The sequence below is a fragment of the Oreochromis niloticus genome, linkage group LG2, assembly GCF_001858045.2.
Source record: "Oreochromis niloticus isolate F11D_XX linkage group LG2, O_niloticus_UMD_NMBU, whole genome shotgun sequence".
NCBI lineage: Eukaryota > Metazoa > Chordata > Actinopteri > Cichliformes > Cichlidae > Oreochromis > Oreochromis niloticus.
In genome coordinates, this window is record NC_031966.2 from 20,474,001 (window position 1) to 20,491,975 (window position 17,975).

General features: G+C 39.8%; 1 protein-coding gene and 5 non-coding genes across 7 annotated transcripts; 3 read left to right on the forward strand and 3 right to left on the reverse strand.

The window, feature by feature from the left end:
• Positions 1 to 1,592: 1,592 nt before the first annotated feature.
• hs6st2 (heparan sulfate 6-O-sulfotransferase 2) lies at positions 1,593 to 6,217 on the reverse strand. Of its 2 annotated transcripts, none has more exons than XM_005467499.4 (2): positions 4,904 to 6,217; positions 1,593 to 2,980 (listed from the first exon to the last, which is right to left on the reverse strand). In XM_005467499.4, the coding sequence occupies exons 1-2, from the start codon at positions 5,479 to 5,481 to the stop codon at positions 2,155 to 2,157; spliced, it is 1,404 nt and encodes a 467-aa protein (XP_005467556.1). In that variant the 5' UTR covers positions 5,482 to 6,217; the 3' UTR covers positions 1,593 to 2,154. The 2 variants fall into 2 exon arrangements, with proteins under 2 accessions (XP_005467556.1, XP_005467555.1); XM_005467498.4 differs by having other exon boundaries at positions 1,593 to 2,983; positions 4,904 to 6,214.
• A 3,940-nt stretch (positions 6,218 to 10,157) lies between these two features.
• On the forward strand, positions 10,158 to 10,230 carry trnaf-gaa (transfer RNA phenylalanine (anticodon GAA)). The gene has a single exon. It is a non-coding gene; the product is annotated as a tRNA-Phe (tRNA).
• A 991-nt stretch (positions 10,231 to 11,221) lies between these two features.
• On the forward strand, positions 11,222 to 11,294 carry trnaf-gaa (transfer RNA phenylalanine (anticodon GAA)). The gene has a single exon. It is a non-coding gene; the product is annotated as a tRNA-Phe (tRNA).
• A 1,417-nt stretch (positions 11,295 to 12,711) lies between these two features.
• On the forward strand, positions 12,712 to 12,784 carry trnaf-gaa (transfer RNA phenylalanine (anticodon GAA)). The gene has a single exon. It is a non-coding gene; the product is annotated as a tRNA-Phe (tRNA).
• A 774-nt stretch (positions 12,785 to 13,558) lies between these two features.
• On the reverse strand, positions 13,559 to 13,631 carry trnaf-gaa (transfer RNA phenylalanine (anticodon GAA)). Its single transcript has one exon. It is a non-coding gene; the product is annotated as a tRNA-Phe (tRNA).
• Positions 13,632 to 14,845: 1,214 nt separating this feature from the next.
• Positions 14,846 to 14,918, reverse strand: trnaf-gaa (transfer RNA phenylalanine (anticodon GAA)). The gene has a single exon. It is a non-coding gene; the product is annotated as a tRNA-Phe (tRNA).
• Between the last annotated feature and the right edge of the window lie 3,057 nt (positions 14,919 to 17,975).

Consider the following 17,975-nt stretch of genomic DNA (forward strand, 5'->3'; position numbering starts at 1 on the left):
TTTCTGCATTCAGTTTTGTATTGAATAACTGAAAAGCTGCTCTGTTGGGTTGAGATCAGGTGACTGGCTTGGCCTTTGAAGAATATCCCATTTGTTTGCCTCTTGGGTTGCCTTTGCTTTGGGTCATTATCCATTTGCACCGTGAAGCTCTGGCTGATCATTTTTGCAGCATTTGGCTGAGCCCTGAAGTACACTTCACAACTTAACAGCTGCTTCTATCGGCAGTTACATCATCAGTTATTATCACTGATAGGCTTTGACTAGCAGCCATACGTTCCCATACCATAATATCACCTCCACCATGTTTGACATGTGATGTGCCACGCTTCAGATCGCAACCTGTTTCTCCCCTTCTCCACACTTTTCTCTTCCTGTCATTCTGATACAACTTAGTCTTGGTTTCATTGCTTCAAATATATATATATGTATATATATATATATATATATATATATATATGTATAAATTTATTTATTTTTTCTGAAGTGTGAAGGCTCTTTTACATGTTTTTCTTCTTCTGGCAAAGTCTAATCTGACCTTCCTGGATTTGATTGTAACTGGCAGTTTTCACCTTGCTGTAAATAATCTGTATTTACATTCTTGATTGTAGACCTTCACAATGACATGCCTCCTCGAGAGTGTTCTTGACTTTTTAGATGTTAGAGTTGTAGAGTTTTTTCTTAACTATAGAAATAACTTTAGTTTTCTTTTGTGGTCTTTTCAGGCTTTTTGGTGTCGCTGATCTGGTCAGTGCATTCATTGTTTTTAACAATCCACCAGATTGTTTATTCAGTGACTCCTAAAGTTTATGCCATCTGTCTGATAGATTTATTTTGATGATGACCTATTTCAGTTACACTGAGATCTCTTTGGGCCTCATATTCAAAAAAATAAAGCTTTAAAGTATAAATTTAACACTTTGAATCGAGTTACATGCCTTGCCTGACCATGAAACTACTTATCAGAAGCCTCTGAAAATGGGGGGCTGTTTATAAAAACGACTGTGGTAATGTACAGAGGCTACCATAGTGATAGTGAAGTGATACCATGTTTTTAATACTTTTTAAAAAGTGTGTTAAAATGTTAATTCATTAAAAATACCTAAAATGATTTGTTGTTTAGCCTAATTATCTGCAAGTGTGCTAATTTTGAGTTAAAGTAGCATTCAAACAAGGTACACTGGAGTAATATACGCCTGTTTATCAGGATTTTAGATTCCTGTCAACAACCTTATACATTTCTAAAAAATAGTAGTATTAAATCAAAGAGTAGCCAATAACTCCAAATAATAATTTTCCATTTGCTGTGCTAAACATGTATTTAATATTTTATACATATCAAATTTTCCAAGGTGCTTTTGAAGATGATCTTAATACTACCCAACCAAATTCAAGAAAAAGCTATTACCTCCATGACTATCAGGAAGTTGCTGTTTCATTAAAGTTGCTTCAGCGCTCCCTGCTGGTTCTTCAAAGGTCTGCAAGTGCAACACAAAAGCGTGCACTCTTTTGTGTTGCATTCGCAGACAAAAGGATATCAGCGAGGAAAAAGGAGACATCTCCATTGGGGAAGAACAGAAGAGCAATTCAGCAGATGCAACAGCATTTTTTTTATATTAAAAACAAAAAGCAAAACAGACACATTCAGTAATTGTACAACTTTAGCAGCTAATGTTATACATTGAGGTATCGAAAAAAAACTCCATTCTCATTTTCTGTTACTAAAAACTTGAGATCACAGGTACATTTCGAAATGTACACACCGCAGACCAGACAATGATTTGGCAAACATATAGATTATTAATCACAAGAAACAGTGTTTGTTTTAATAAATAGAAAAACATATTAAAGTGTACCTTTGCAACAAAGATAAAACAACAATTTGTTGTTTTAGCTACATTATATTAGGAGTTCAGGTAGGTTCAAAATGTAGTGTTGAAGGTTAAGTACCATCACTGAGACGGATATAGCTTGCCTTTCTTTGAGTCCATGTGGGAAAGAAATATAATCAATATAAATAATGTGTCGTTTAAGACTGTTCAATAGGAAAGGACATCTGTGGAAGGCATATGCTAAAAATAACTTGGATATATGAAAACAGACAAGGCAGAAGTTGGCACACTTAGCATTTAGACACCCTACTGCTCGTACCCATCGCTACCACTGTTCCACATTGTCTATGTAGTCCTCTAAAGTGCTATTCTCATCCAGATCCCACCAGTCTGGGAGTGGCACTTCAGATGCCACGCTGTCTTCAGCAGGCTTTTCTCTCCGCCGCTCTTCGGTTACAACAGAGCGGCTGTTGGTGGGACGTGGCGTTTCTGTGGGCTTCAGCTGCCTCCCTTGGTTTGTTCTGAACCCACCACGGAGCCGCCTCCTCTCCTGTTGTCGCCTCTCCCTGGCCTGCCTGCGCTCCTGCTGCCTCGCCACCTGGAAACGCTGCAGGAAAAGGTCACGGGCGTACTCGTACAGCTCTACGTCCCATCGATTCAGCTGGCGGATTCTGCGCTGCGTCTCTGGAGGCACCTCCACGCTGGAGGCGCGTGTGCCGTTGAGCTGCGTGAAGGGCGCGATGAACTCCAAGTTGAAGGTGCGCTCGAACAGGTACTGGGTCTTACGCTGGTACTCGGTCAGTCCAAAGAAGGCCATACCCCGCAGGTTGCGTTTGGCGCTCTCCAGAAGCACGGCCCAGCGCTCCTCCTCGCTCATGGTGGAAACGTTGTAGCAGCCAACCAGGCTGAGGTCAGCCAGCATGCGGGTCTGCCGGTTGTTGGCCAGGTTGTGGGGACAGTCCATGAACTCCTGCAGGGAGCAGCCTGACCAGTCATCTCCTGAATAGCAGCTTGGCAGCTCTGACAGCGTTGGTGAACGTCCATCACACACGTGTAATGAGGCCTTCCACGTGGCGCCGCGCTGTACATGACGCCACTCACTCAAGTAGCGTGACACAGGGTCTCTTAAGATGGTGATATAATAATAGTTCCTGCTGGAGAGAAACAAACACAGTTAGATCAGTAATAAAGTTGTAACTAATAATGTTCTGACTTTTTATTTCAATTAGAGCTGAAGTATTTGATTTTACTTTCGTTCATATAGTTTTTCCTGGCTCACAGTGGGCTTGCATACAGTTTAATCAATGGGTCCGTGTTACCTTTACTCAAAGGAAGTCTGTGTATTTTCCTGCTGTTTTATGGCTATTATGATCTAAAGTTGAACACTGACAGTATCAGAGTTTTCCTTCAGTGAAAGGTCTAAACCCGTTTGGTTGGTGCCAAAAAACTTTATCAAAACAAAACAAAAAAACTGCTTCATAATGTTTGGAGAAGGTGAGAGGGGTGAGCAGTAAAGAAGATGCTGATAAATGCAAGAAACCATCTTTAAACCTAAAGCGACCATTTATGACCCCGTTATATTTTACACAGGATACTTTTGTGTTGGCTCTATGCTCTTCTATCATACCTGTGCTGTTCCCTTTATCAATGAGAGATATTTTAAAATGTTCTACTGTAATTTATTTGTGGTTTTTAAACTTTCTTTGAGTTTTGGCATCACAGTTTCACCAGATCTTTTTGCCATACTTGGCTGGTTTATAGGGGATGCGTTACCTCAAACTACACCTGCCTCTAACGCTGCTAAATGTTCATTCACACAGATCCGTACGAGGGATATATTGATAATACATATAAGATTTGAGTAGAAATGCTACAAACATTAGCCACTTTTCCCTAGAAAGCAGGAAGTTTGTCCATGGCGTGCCCGTCTGTTCTGTTTGTACTTCAGGATACCTCTGAATTTTAATCTAAATCTATTAGTCTTGTTTCGCTGCAAAACATTACAATACAGGGATAATCCCATTATCCCTGCCACACCAGTGAATCAGTTCCTTTAAACATCGCTTCTCAGTCACCTTGAAGTTTAAATGCATCATGCTCAGCAAGTTCTGTTTGACAACTTTAGAGCAAACATACTGACCCATCTTTCTTTTTTTTACATTTCCATGTACTGCAGCACCATTCACTTTGCATACCTGGAATGTAAAATCAATCATGGCTAAACTGAGAACATTACAAAAAATGGCTGTGGCATTACAAAGGTTTTCCTGCATACATTAAAATTTATTTATTTTTTTTAAGTTTTTTAAAATTTTACCACCAAATCATAGGAAAATCCAGCCCCTAACGAGGTCTTCCTCATCATTAATATGGTCATGAAAATTTGCATATTAATAATCAAGGAACTGACCTCTCAGCCCATTGTTTATTCAGTGGACTAGGTTCAGTTATTGTGCAAATGTACTGTTTATAAGGTTGGGGAAACCTGCAGTAAAGAGACTGAAGGAGCCACTTGGATATGTGACAAAACATTTCTCCCAATGGGACAGTGTAAAAAAATATCAGCTCTGTATTTACTTGGTATTATATCGATAAGAACCTTTGCACTGTGCCACAGCACCAGCCTTCACCATATGTGGAGAAATCACCCCCCAAAACCCATTTTGAGTCAGAAAACCTTGCATTAAGAGTTTTTTTCTCTTAGATATTGACCATTTAGAATTACTTGTATAGTAATGTCACTATTATAGTGAATAAACAACTAGACTGTGCAATTGGTGGAGAAAGTGGATTATAGTGAATGGATACGTTTTTTTCCTGCATATAATCACGAACTCTGTGATTTAAAAAGTGTTAAAAAAAAGTTTTTCCAACTATTTTTAAGTGGGGTTTAATTTACTCAAGCATAAAACAATCTTTTGTTTACAAAGCTGACAGGAAAATGCGCAATTATCTTAAATAAAGTAACAGACAAGCTTAATTACAAAGTGATTACCCCAGAGCCCCATTAAGACTGGGAGGAAACCTCTGGTGAAAGGCACCAGCCCCCACTGAGCCCCCCTTTTTTCACCAACCTGGGCAGACTCCTCGAAGCCTCTCGGGAGTCCATGCGTGATGGGACACAGCTAGTCAGCTCAGTCCAGTCTGCGTGGAGGCCGCAGCTCCATCCGGTGGAGAAACGGGAGAAGAGCCAGGTTTCTTTTTTACCTGGACGGAAACAGGTACACTTCTTCTGACCTGCGTGACACTCGCAGGGTCTTTCTAGCTGGATATTTCTCACCAGATGTCGCCCAAAGGTCGTCCCCCCTGTCTTCTGAATGTGCAGAAACACTATGACATCGTCCCCTTTGATATTGAAGTCTACGACGCGATTTAAGTCTTCTTTGGTGAAGTTAAAACGAGGGACAAACCGGGCCAGAGCGCCGTCTTCCGCAATGTACGGATCCTTCTGAAACCCGTCCTGGAGTTCGCTGTCCCCGCCCCGGGACCCAGTCACTTTGCCGCTGTTAAACCAAGATCCCAGCCGGTGTAGCGCCTGGCACTCAGACCTGCTCGGGCACACATACTGGACCATAATGACGCCAAAGAGCAGCACCATGAGCAGGACGATCAGAAGCCTGTGGTGGCTGCTGCTGCTGGATTTCTCATCCATCTTCCAGGGACGGACAGCAGACCATCACTCTGGCAGTCCGGACTCCGGTCTCAGATGGGGGTGGATCTCAGGGAGCAGCGTGTGTGTGTCCGACGGATGAAGCCAAAACAACAACAATGAGTCTGTTAGGCAGTCAGAGAGTCAGGAAATCAAAGCACGGCGAGCTCAGCGTTTCCCTGGAATATAAGCGACACCCAGCGCGGCTCTCCGTTAAAACCGCCGTGTGGTCCTTTCATGAGCTTCCATCGGCCCCATAAAGCCAACAGTTCCCTGAACACAGCCGCAAATCCACCGCGTCCGGCGCGGCCATCGATTCTTGACCTTTCTTCCCAGCAGCCACCGCGCTCAGTGTGGCAAGAACAATTACGTCACCCAGCAACGTCCCAATCAAGAGCCACGACAGGGTCTGCGCCTCTAAAAGCCACTAAATAACCTCCCACAATTCGATGCGTGAACGGGTTTCCCGACCATGGAAAGCGTTATGAGCACTGTTCCCTCTAAGCTGCGTTCGTGCGCAATCGCGCACTGCTGACACGGTCTCCGAGCACAGAAGATCTGCGCTACGCACAAAGAATTCCAACCTGAATTCAAATTAAAATACATTTCAATTTCAAACATTTCAACAATTCATTCTGTTGTTTTGCAGTGTGAGTCAGTGAGTGACCGGTGACTGGCGGCTCCAGCCAATGATGAGATTCACATTCGTATATACGCAGCTAATCAACATCGTTGACAGGCTATGACACCGGTGTTTTAGGTAGCAAACAGGGGCGGATCTAGAGAAATTTTCTTAGGGTGGCATGAGGGTGGCAGAGAAACCAAATGGGGTCGCAAAATTAAAGCCTTTTTTCCCCCAAACACATATGCAGGTGGTTACATATGGTTAAAATGATTCAAATGTAGTAAGTATACACGTTTTTCATATAAATATAGTCTATAACTTAATTATTGTCTGTAGCCCACATAATTACACACTTTAGTTACATAAAACATGTAAGTTTTGATGTTATGTACTGTATAGCCTGTATAATAAATAAATATGTAGCCCAATAAGTATAAAATCCAGAAAGCTACACAACATGGGGCGGTTCATTTACAAACACAAGTCTAACTTAAGTTTCACACTGTTTTTTGTTAGAAAACAATCACATTGTTACAGCTTAAATTACACAAAATGTCAGAAATCTGCACTGTCATGAACAAAAATTTAAACCTAATTTTTCATGATTTGTTGGATTAACCCACTCAGGTCTTAAATACAACCAGACATTTTTGACTCCTTTTGAGTTTACGTTTGTATTTCACCCTCAAATTGTTTCATTTTATTTTTTCCTCCTTGCCTGGTTTGGTATCATTCTTTTCAGCTCAAATGAATTTAGTTGTTTTTTCACTGACATACTGCATTAGTACTACTATTACTATTAATAGTACTATTACTGATCTGAAATCACACAAAGAACTTAAAATGCTAGTAGTATTTTTTACGGTAAAAAACCCCCCACAGACATGTTGAGTCAATTTTTATAACTTGAAATGAAAATATAAATTGTACATTTTGTAAACATATACAACTATTTATCTAAAAATGCAGCCAATACACCTGTGTGTTTTTTTTCCCATTTTGTACAACCATTTAAAAATATTACTAAAACCAAAATGAGAGAACAGGTGTTGCAATAAGATGCCCCACAAATTATGTGTCACAGTAAAAAAAAAAAAAGATGGTCCACCTAAAGACAGAGGAGAACAGCGCAGGGATAAACCTGCAGGCCTGACAACAGGAGGTGTATCACTCCGCTGGTTTTCTACTTAGTGACAGTGTTTACGTTGCAAATGTGCCTTTGTGTTCATTAGTGCCCTCACTGACACACAAAACAAAACGACTACACAACAGAACAACTACACAAGACAACACAACACACTAAGTATACACTCCACACTCCACGCTCGCTCTGTCTCGCTGCCGTTACTGTCACTCCCAAAACTTTCCCTCTTCCTAAACAACAAAATCCTAGGTGTTGACTTTTTAAAAATTCGACATGGTACATTTTCGATAGGAAAGAGGTGGCTTTTTTTCCTTTCTTTACTGTTTTCGCGCTGTCCTTAGAAAACGCTTAAAACACAGTGACAGTGTTGTTTATTAAAATAGGCCACTCTGCAGGACTTGTTGGACAGGTGAGCGGGAACAAACCGAACACACATGCCCGTGGTTCCCCGGCCCATGTAATTACCCGTCGCTCTTGTGCCCAGCAAGCGTGGCTTATATATATATATAATCATAACTCTGGATTTACTGGCCTGTAATTAAAATGTATATACTTTGAAGTGCGAACTTTCAATCTGGGCTGAAACAGAGACTCAGCGTGGCTGCAGCTTGTTGCTGTGTCAGCTTAACATAGTCATGTGATTTGGAGGTGCAGCGTGTCCGTGGACCACAGAGAGTTAATAACACTCACCTTGCTTCCATTTCCAGAGTGTAACATCCAACCACCTGTGTAAAATCCGAAATTCCCATGGTGTTGTTCAAAATGTGCTCTGGCACAATCATAAGCATGGCTTGCTACTGAAAACAAGAAAAAAGCCGGTCCTGCTATGGGCTGAACCATTTACTTTTTTCAGTAACTAGTAATCTGAATAATGACCATTTCAATCATTACAACGCCATTACTAACAAGAAAATGCGGTGTGGACTCGTCACTATGTTTCAACGCACAGACCGGGAGCTAGGGGGGAACAATCGCACTGCTGATTAGCTGAGGAAGAATAAAGTAGTCATGACCAAATTAAGATGACATAGCAAAAAGATGTTATGTCAACCGAAGACAACCCCGATTTCCATTTTTGCCTTAAAGTGTGGACTTCAAACTATATACCAGTTTTTAAATAGTGTTGATTGGCCATGTAAAACCAGAGTTATGAAAATACATATATACATATATATATATATATATATATATATATATATATATACACACATATATATATGCGATGTTTATTCCTGAATACTATCGTTGTTTATATTTACTGCAAGAAGAAACTGTAAAAACTGCGTTTTCTAAGGAAAGCGCTCGAAAGCACTCTCCGCTTGTGAGCAAAGCCAAAAACCAAAAAAAAAAAACTCCACCCTTTCCTATTGGTGGAAAAATGTACCATGTCGACAAATCAAAAAAATGATATGGCAACATGGCATTTGGTTGTTTAGGAAGAAGGGGACATTTTAGGAGTGACTGCTGCGGGAGATGTGAGAGATTTGTGACGTTAAGCTGTTTGGAGTCGAAAGTTAGTGTGTTGCGTTGTGTAATTAGTGTGTAGTGTAGTCGATAGTTTTGTTGTGTGTGTAAATAATTTGTGTGGCAGCTTATTTGATACAGAACACCAGATTTTTCTGTAAATAGTTTGAAATGTTTATTTAAAACCCCGCCTTGGATGCATTTTTAGATAAATAGATGCATATAACTTTATTGTTTGCAAAACTTAGTTACTTTTTTGAAGAAGTAAATAGTAACTATAATTAATTACTTTTTCAAAGTAACTTGCCCAACATTGGTCATTATATATTTTGCAGACAAAGAGTTACAGGACTCTATCCCAGACTACGGTCACTAGCTCATTGCACAGCAGGAGCTTCACACAGACTCAAACTCATAATACAAGTCAGAGCTTTATAAAAGAAAATGTTAAGTGTGTTTTCAAAATTGGAGTTCAAGTTATTTTTACTTCCAATAGTGTTAACATACTACACAGGTTATGAACAAGATTTTTTAAATTTTCATTGTAAGTGGGATAAAGCACTTAATTAAAAGTATTCTAATAGAAATGTAAATACTGTAATTTGATTGTTTTAATAAACCATGTAACTTATTTCAGCTTTATAACATGCCTGGTACAGAAAACAGATTGGTTTCTTATTTCACCTTTTTGGTTTGTTTGCTTTTTTTAAAAAAATAAGCGAACAAACTAAGAATTACAGCAGTAAAAATGACATTGTTATTTTTGGAAAGTGGAGCAGCCAGTTCTATTTGAGGTTTAACAGATTTTATTAGCTCTTTAACCTAATGCTCTCTCAAGAAAAACAACACAACTGATGAACTGGTCCACATCACATAAACGTTAATTAGAACTGTGCTGTTTTTCATTTCCACAACTTCTGGATATATTTAAAATTTCAAGGACATGACCATATTAAGGAAATCCTCTCTCACTGACATCATACAAAGGCAACTACAAAAAAACAGTGAAACGGAGTATTTGCACATTTAGAGCTTTAAACCTAATTTTGGGAAATGTTGTTGAAAGTTGCAGAAACCTTTATAGAGGGATAAGTTGTTTACGTATGTAATTAAAGAAAGCTTGTCTTCTTATTTAACTACAGTGGGTTTTCCAGGAGATGACCACAGAGTTTTTAGGGTAAGCTATTTAAAAACAGATCACATTTTTCTTACATTTGCACAAGTAGAGGTAAACAACTTTTGAAGCAGATGTGCCTGTGCAAGTCAGACTTTTTCTTTTTGCAATTTAAAAGAAACCATTCAGAATCTGATCATGGTCTTTACCGTATAAAAGTGCCTTAAGGTGACAGTTGCTGCAAATCCACTAAATCACTGCAAGTGATGCAAGTGATGAGTTAGCCCACTGACTGTTGTAGTCGGTGACACTACTATCACATTCATCTCATAGCCGAAATAGCTCAGCTGGGAGAGCGTCAGACTGAAGATCTGAAGGTCCCTGGTTCAATCCCGGGTTTCGGCAATTTTGAGATAAATTTAAGGTCTGATGCCAAACTCTGTCCTCCAAAATGACAATGCTTTCCCCGACAGACACTGCTCACGTTCGGATTGTTCTAAGTCTATTAAACTGTGTTGGTGTTTAATAGGTTTGTATCGGCTGTTTTCATCTTCGTTTAGCTCTCTGAGGACACGATAAATGTACCATAATTGGAAATCTATTAAATCACTTCAGTGACTATATTTAAAATATATCAAGAAAGACAAAACAACTCACAAAATAAGCCAGAAAACCACCACAAAAGTACTAAAACTAACAGTGAGTTCTTTCCATCTTTGCACTCTCCCCACCTTTACTGCACATCGGCCCATAAATAAAACTGCAACGTACTAATACACAAATATATTGCCTAATATAGCTAATATATTGATGTCTTTATTTTCCTGGCATTTTAAACAACGTTGGTATCAGGCTGCAGTTTGTCAGTCAGTGAATTCCTGTCTGACAAACTGCTAAACACTGGTTTCAGTGTCCATTGTGTTTGCTTCTATAGAACCACATGCTGCATGTGACTTGCTTCACCCTGTCATGTGACTTATTGACATTACCTCATGTAAGATGCCTGCTCATAATGACCCACGCCATTTTTGAAGGGACAACTACCACTAGGGGTTAAATACCTGGGACTCTACACCTTTTTGGTTTTACAACTGAAGAAGCTTCTTGGATGAGAGGTGAAATGTCTTCAAGAAACTTCAACAAGTCCAGTTGCTTTATTTATAACCTCCTTAGACTACCATCACCTCGATGACCAAGAACCCACACAGACACAGTCTGACCACAAACTATATCCTCCAAGATGCTCGGCCCCATAGAGGCGTTTAAACTGAACATCAGGAAGAAAGGTCATTGAAAATGGCATGTTCTTGATGCCAGACGTGCTGGTCTGACTGCTGTTTGATCACCAGCTAATAATATGAAGCATCAGTGGCACCACCTTTGGTTGCATGGTGTAGCCGAAATAGCTCAGTTGGGAGAGCGTCAGACTGAAGATCTGAAGGTCCCTGGTTCAATCCCGGGTTTCGGCAATATGTTTGCTTTATGTTTAGGTGTTATGAAGGTGATGATTGTCATCTAGATGTTAGATGAAATTCTGCAACCATCTGACACCAAACAATATCCTTCAAGATGACAATCCTTTCCCCCACACAGGCTGTTTAATTTCAAATGTTCAAGGTCATGCTTGTGCTGGTGGTTTTTAAAAGTTTTTTTGTGGGCTAATATGACTGAATTTTATAAGAGTGGAGAAACCTGCAATCAAGCGAGACTGAAGAAGTCACTTGGATGAGTGACGAAACATTTCTCCCACTGAAAACGCTATGTCCAGAGGAACAGAATCAACTTTTTGGGATGTCCTCGCCCGAATCAAGAAATTTGAGACACCGAATCAAAGATGTCAGCCCAATATTTTTTAACCTTGTCACAAAAAACAAAACTATGGCTTAACTTATCTTTAGCTAGGGAGCATTTCAAACAGATAGGAGAGACCTCAGGGTATAATTTATACAACTTTTCTCTTGAGAAGTGTAGATGATGTAGAGATTTGAATTAAGTTAAGCACTGTCTTGCATTATAAGAGCATTTATGGATTCTCCAAACCTTCTTCCCATTCAATATTAGTGATTGGAATACCTAATTCCTCTTCCTATTTAGACTTGATAAAGAACGAGTTCACAGGGCTCATTGACATTAGACTCTGATAGATGCAAGAAATACATTTCTCACTAAAAGGTGAAAGTTGGAGACATTTATCAAGAAAGGAATTGTTAAGACTCTCAAAGCTCTGTACGTATTTACTGGCATAGTCTCTTATCTGCTGGTATCTGAAAAAGTCTCTTCCTGGTACTTTGTATATCTCTTGTAACTGCTTGATAGCGCCAAAGACACCCTCCCAGTATAGATTACTGATTGTACAAAGTCCTACCTGTTTCCAAAGTCAAAATGTATTGTCTAAAATAGATGGTTTAAAAGATGGATTGCCTGCAATGGGCACGATAGAGGATAAAGACTTCAAATTAAAGTGTAGTTTAATCTGCTCAACAATACATATGGTGCTGTGTATCACCACATTGCCGCCATACATAGACTTTTCAGTGGGCAAGAAAGACACCAGTATAACTCCTATACAGTAAGGCTGACAAGCTTCCTGCTCCAGTTGCAGCCATGTAGGGGGATTAACATTGTCAGCTTGCCAGTATGCCATGAATTTTATATGTGAAGCCCAGTAATAGAACAATATATTTTTTTTATTATCTTTGTACAGCACTTTGGCCAACATTTTGTTGTTATTAAATGTGCTATATAAATAAAGTAAAGTAAAGTGTGTTTTATTGTCCCACACAAGCATGACTGATTGGCTTGGTTGTGCTATTTTTTGATTGCCATCTTATCACCAGCTAAAAGTGTCTCTGATTGGAGTGTGTGGCACTATGGGCACCGATTGTGGCCGAAATAGCTCAGTTGGGAGAGCGTCAGACTGAAGATCTGAAGGTCCCTGGTTCAATCCCGGGTTTCGGCAAATGCTTATGTTTACGTGAACTCTCAAATACTCCTCGGTAATGTGTGTTTCAGTATTCCCTTTAACCCACTTTATCAAGCTGGTACATGAGTATGAGCAAACAGCACATGAGTAGGCTCGTCTAGCACAGTATGAAATGACTAAGACCAGGCAACAAATGTACTTTGACCTACTTGTTGTGTGTTGGAAACACTGTGGACGGAAGTTTCCTTTCTCAGTAATGCAAAGGCCCCAACATCCAACATCAGTATGGAGGAGAGGAAGGCCCTCACATCGCTTAGTAATGACAACAACATTATCATTCTTCCGGCAGACGAAGTAGGTGCATGGTTTTGCTAAACCAGAAAGACTATTACAGGAAGAGGGTTATAGATTGTCTGAAGTAGTTAGAAAAAAAGTAATACTACACTAAGACCTACAATAAGTCTCCCCATTTAGCTATTTCGGCAGGGTTAGGACCACACTATTAGGCTTGTTTCACCTAATAGCACCTTAGTGGATTTGCAATAACCGTGACCTCAAGATACTTTAATAAGGTAAAGACCTACAATATCAGAGAGAAACCTGACAATCAGACAACGCTTTATGTGCAATCCCAGTATAAAGGATCTTTTAAGCAGAAATATCACCAAAGCCTTTTGCAGTGTCCTGACTTTCCAACAGCTGGAAGTTGGTTTGTTCTTTTCTATGAACTCAGCTGCCTAAGGATTTCTCCCACACCCATGTTGTGTTATATGGCAAGCAGTAATTTAGGGTCCACATAAACATAACCATTGCCGAAACCCGGGATCGAACCAGGGACCTTCAGATCTTCAGTCTGACGCTCTCCCAACTGAGCTATTTCGGCTTTATGCAGACATTAGCAGTGCAAGTGACAGTGAGATTTCCATCAGTAATGGGGGACATTTAAAAGCTTATGTGTACCTTAAACCAATGCATACCGTTTATTATTTAAGGTTTGACTCTCATCATCCACTGGAGTGCAAACTGTCATCAGGGCGCTGCAACATAGAGCGAACACCATCCCCACAGGCACAGCGCCAGGGAAGCAGAAGGCCCTGAGCAAATGTGGTTATCCCAGCAGGACATTTGTCACAGTTGGTAAGGCACCTAGAAAATGCTCCAAGGGATCCAGGACAGAAGAAAGACAACTGCAGCCTGAGCGAAAACCTTTAGTGATCCTTTATGTGTCAGGAGAATCGGTACAGGTGAGATGCATTTTCTCTAAACACTGCATCTCTGTGTGGCTTTCAAACCCCAAACACCATGTTGTGCCAAAAATTGGTCCACCTCAACGATCAGGTCCCTCAGCACAAACAGATTAATATAGTGTTAAGTGCCAGGAGGATTTTTTTTATTTATACATCAGAGAAAACAAACAACCTCTGGCTACACGTCTGGCACAACACAGAAGAGCTAACTCTTCAGGCCAGTGGCCACTCTTTCAATGATGAGGCTGTACACACTAACCCTAGCCCTAAACCTGGACAGGGAGGACTGCTGGTTTGAACGGGGAGCCAAGGAGTCCACTTAAGTGAAAAGGGAAAGACCATCTCTGAATTGAGAAGAGTGCTTAGACATCTTTCACCATCTTATAATGTTGTGATTGCAGCCATTCCCCAACTCTCTGTGAATGGTACTCATGGCAATTGAAACAATGGTCATTAATAAATGGTCTTTTATCAGTGGTTGTGGATCATGGTCATGGCAATTTGGATATTAATGATGCAGCCCATTGTTCGCCAATGGTGTAAGCTTCTGTCATTATGCAAATGTACAGTTTATAAGGGTGGGGAAACTTGCAGGGAGCTGAGACTGAAGAAGTCATTTGGATGAAACGCTACATGTGGAATGTGCAATCACAGTATAAAGGTAAACATTGTTTTTAAAGCAGAAATATCACCAAAGGCTTTTGCGGTGTGCTGACCTTCCAACCGCTAAATGCTAAGAAATGGTTTGTTCTTCTCCAATTAAATCAGCTGCCCAACGTTTTCTTCCATAACAGGAACGTTTGTGTTATGTGCCAAGCAGTAATTTGGGGTGTGCATAAATACCGCCATTTGCCGAAACCCGGGATTGAACCAGGGACCTTCAGATCTTCAGTCTGACGCACTCCCAACTGAGCTATTTTGGCTATGCCATTTTGATGATGGTAGTTCACTTGACTCGAATCAGAGATCTTGTTAGCCTGTGATAAGATGGCAATCAAAAAGCAGTCAGACCAGCAAGTCTGACATCAGGAATATGCCATGTTCAATCACCTTCCTTCCTGATGTTCAGTTTAAAGTTCCGTAGCCTCTCTGCGGCCAAGCATTGTCATCTTGGAGGGTATAGTTTTGTGTCAGACTGTGTCTGTGTAGTTGTCAGCGATCCAGGTGATGGTAGTCTATGGAGCTTGTAAAGAAAGCAACTGGACTTGTTGAAAATTTTTTGAAGACATTTCACCTCTCATCCAAGAAGCTTCTTCAGTTGTAAAACCAAGAGGTGGACATTTAACCCAAAGTGGTAGATGTCCCTTAAGAGAGTTGCTGACCCACTATTGATCATGTGCCTCACCACACAAACCAAGGTGTGAAAAGAAGGCGTGGGTCATTATGAGGTTTTGGGTGGCTTACAACTGTCTGCACCTACAATGCAGTTTTGAAATCCTATCCTAGGCACATGAACCCCCACTGGCATCATGCATGAGGTGATTTCAATGAGACACATGATAGGGTGAAGTAAGGTCTTACAATGGTTTCACCCAAAGCCTATGTTGATAATGATCTATGCCCATGTGATGAGGCACATGATCAATAGTGGACCACCTGCGACTAGGGATTAAATACTCAGGATTTACAGTTTCAATATGGGCTGATGTGCAGTAAAAGTTGGAAGAGTGGAAGAATTAAGTTTTTGTCCTCATTGTTTTTACGTGTACTTGTAGTCATTAAATTGACAACAACAAAATCTAATATCTGTTACCCCTGCCTTTTCTTTGTAGATTCTCTCAGTTGTTTCTTGGTTCTGGTTTAATCTTCTGCTCTTAGTTGGTGTGAAACTGAAGCCTCCTCGACATAACTTGAGCTAATTTTAGGAAAATATGCTTTGGTTTATCAGCGATCTGAGGCAGCGGGGCTTGTACAGAGGAGAGGAATGTCACCGGCCCCACCCCACATTCCTCTCTGCCAGACTGAAGCATCCAGTTTGAACCCCTGTGGGGGCATTTAAAAGACGTGTAAGATACAGTGAATCCCTCTCTAAACCCACAACACCGCTGCTGTCTTATCTCAGCAGCTTCTTTAAGTGCAGTAAATTGCATTCCTGTGGTGTTTGCAATGAAATCGGCATGACTTACTTCCAACACTGAAAAGCATTCCTCTCCCTTGAGCTAATTAGTCTTAGATAATCACTCAGCAGGAGCTACAGAAAGCAAAAATAAAAACTCTAAATTTACAAGTATAAAGTAAAGTTCAAAGACGATTTACATCGTCACACATGTGCTGTTATTTAATGAGGACTTCTGCGCAGAGCCCAAAATATCCGCTGATGAGCTCATCGATCACGCGTTTGACAGATGAACCAGAAAGATCATTCCCTCTGCAGGATGATCGTTACAGCCTCTTATTCGCCATCTGATTTAAAGGGATCAAACGGATGACGTCGCCCTGTTTCGTCACTGAGCCACAAATTTGCAGATCGTTTATTAATTAGATGTCTCACTCCTGTTGATCAAATCGATTGTGGCTGTTGCTTTTTGAACCTTTGTGTTATAATAATTAGATCAAGGCTGCCTATTGACCTATAATCTGAGAAAATCACTAATCCAGTTTACCGCACTCTGTTATTACTGAGACACTTTAATGTCATTTGACATCTGTTGTGCCGTTTGAATACATAAAGAAAGCCAAGTTAAAATCTTTTTTATGATATAATAAAAAGATGTATTTAAACTGTGCTTGTTTTGCTTTTATTCTTTTATTTTCACTTGTTTCACTTAATTTAAGTCATGTACATTCTATTTATTTACCCCATTTGTAATAGGTTTTGTTTAATAATACTGGTATTAAAGAAATTCCCCACCTATAAGGATACATAATCTGTCTGTTATCCACAATAAACAATAAATCCCCCAGGAGTCAAGATTTTATTAGTGCTATTTTTGATTTAAAAATTGTTAACCAACCACATATATTTGCCTTTTTGTGCTTAAATTCCATTAAATGTTTGATTATTTTAAACTCTGATGAGGTGAAAGGCATGTTTCATGTTTGTGTTGTTCCAAATATATATAATATTAAATATATAGAGAGCAAGGAGCCTCTGATTTCTCCTTTCTTTTTAAACTATACATAATGTAAAAAACAAACAAAGACACAAACAAGAAAACTACAAATGCATTGTGCACAAGCATACACATAATGGGTGAATCATCTCTCTTAAGATATAGATATCAGGATCCCATTGGATGAGATTACCATGTTACACAAGGTGATCACATTGAATGAGATTACCATGTTACACAAGGTTAACTACAAATCAATTACTCCAGTGAATGGCAACTTAAAACAATGCATTTCCTGAATAAAATGCAGTGCGAATGCTGATACGTGAACATTTCTTTTAGCTGAAATCCTGTAATTGCTGAAATATTTAACTGAAATACACTGAATCATTCACCTATAAGCCAAAGTGCAGACAGACACTCACAGAGCAGTGAGTTACTGTGACACCTACGGACCGTCCACCTCACACCTCTAAGTCTGTTTGTCATGAAGTCTAAGTGCTGAGCGAAAACCTCTGTTTTGTTTTCTTTTGAGGGCTTTGGGAGTTTGATTTTGATTTTGAAAAGAAGCCAAACGTCTTTTGAAACTGGTAAGACTAGAAAACTCACAAGACTTGTAGTAATTTGGAGATTTCTTTTTTCATTATGTTCACATAACATCTTACAAAATCTGCAACGTAAATTACTTTTCTGTTTCAGGTGTGGGCAGTGAATGTCATTAATAAAATGAGGGACATAGGGTTTCAAGCCCAGATGCTCCTTAAACTTCCAGATGCCAAAGCTCCTAAATTTCAGTGAGTCATATCTGACATACAATTGTTGACAGTCCAGCTATAGTCTTTCAATATTTCTGTGATGCTTTAAAGATGTTTAAAAGATCATTTTTATAACTTTATTCTATAGAACACCCATTACATCAAATTCTTA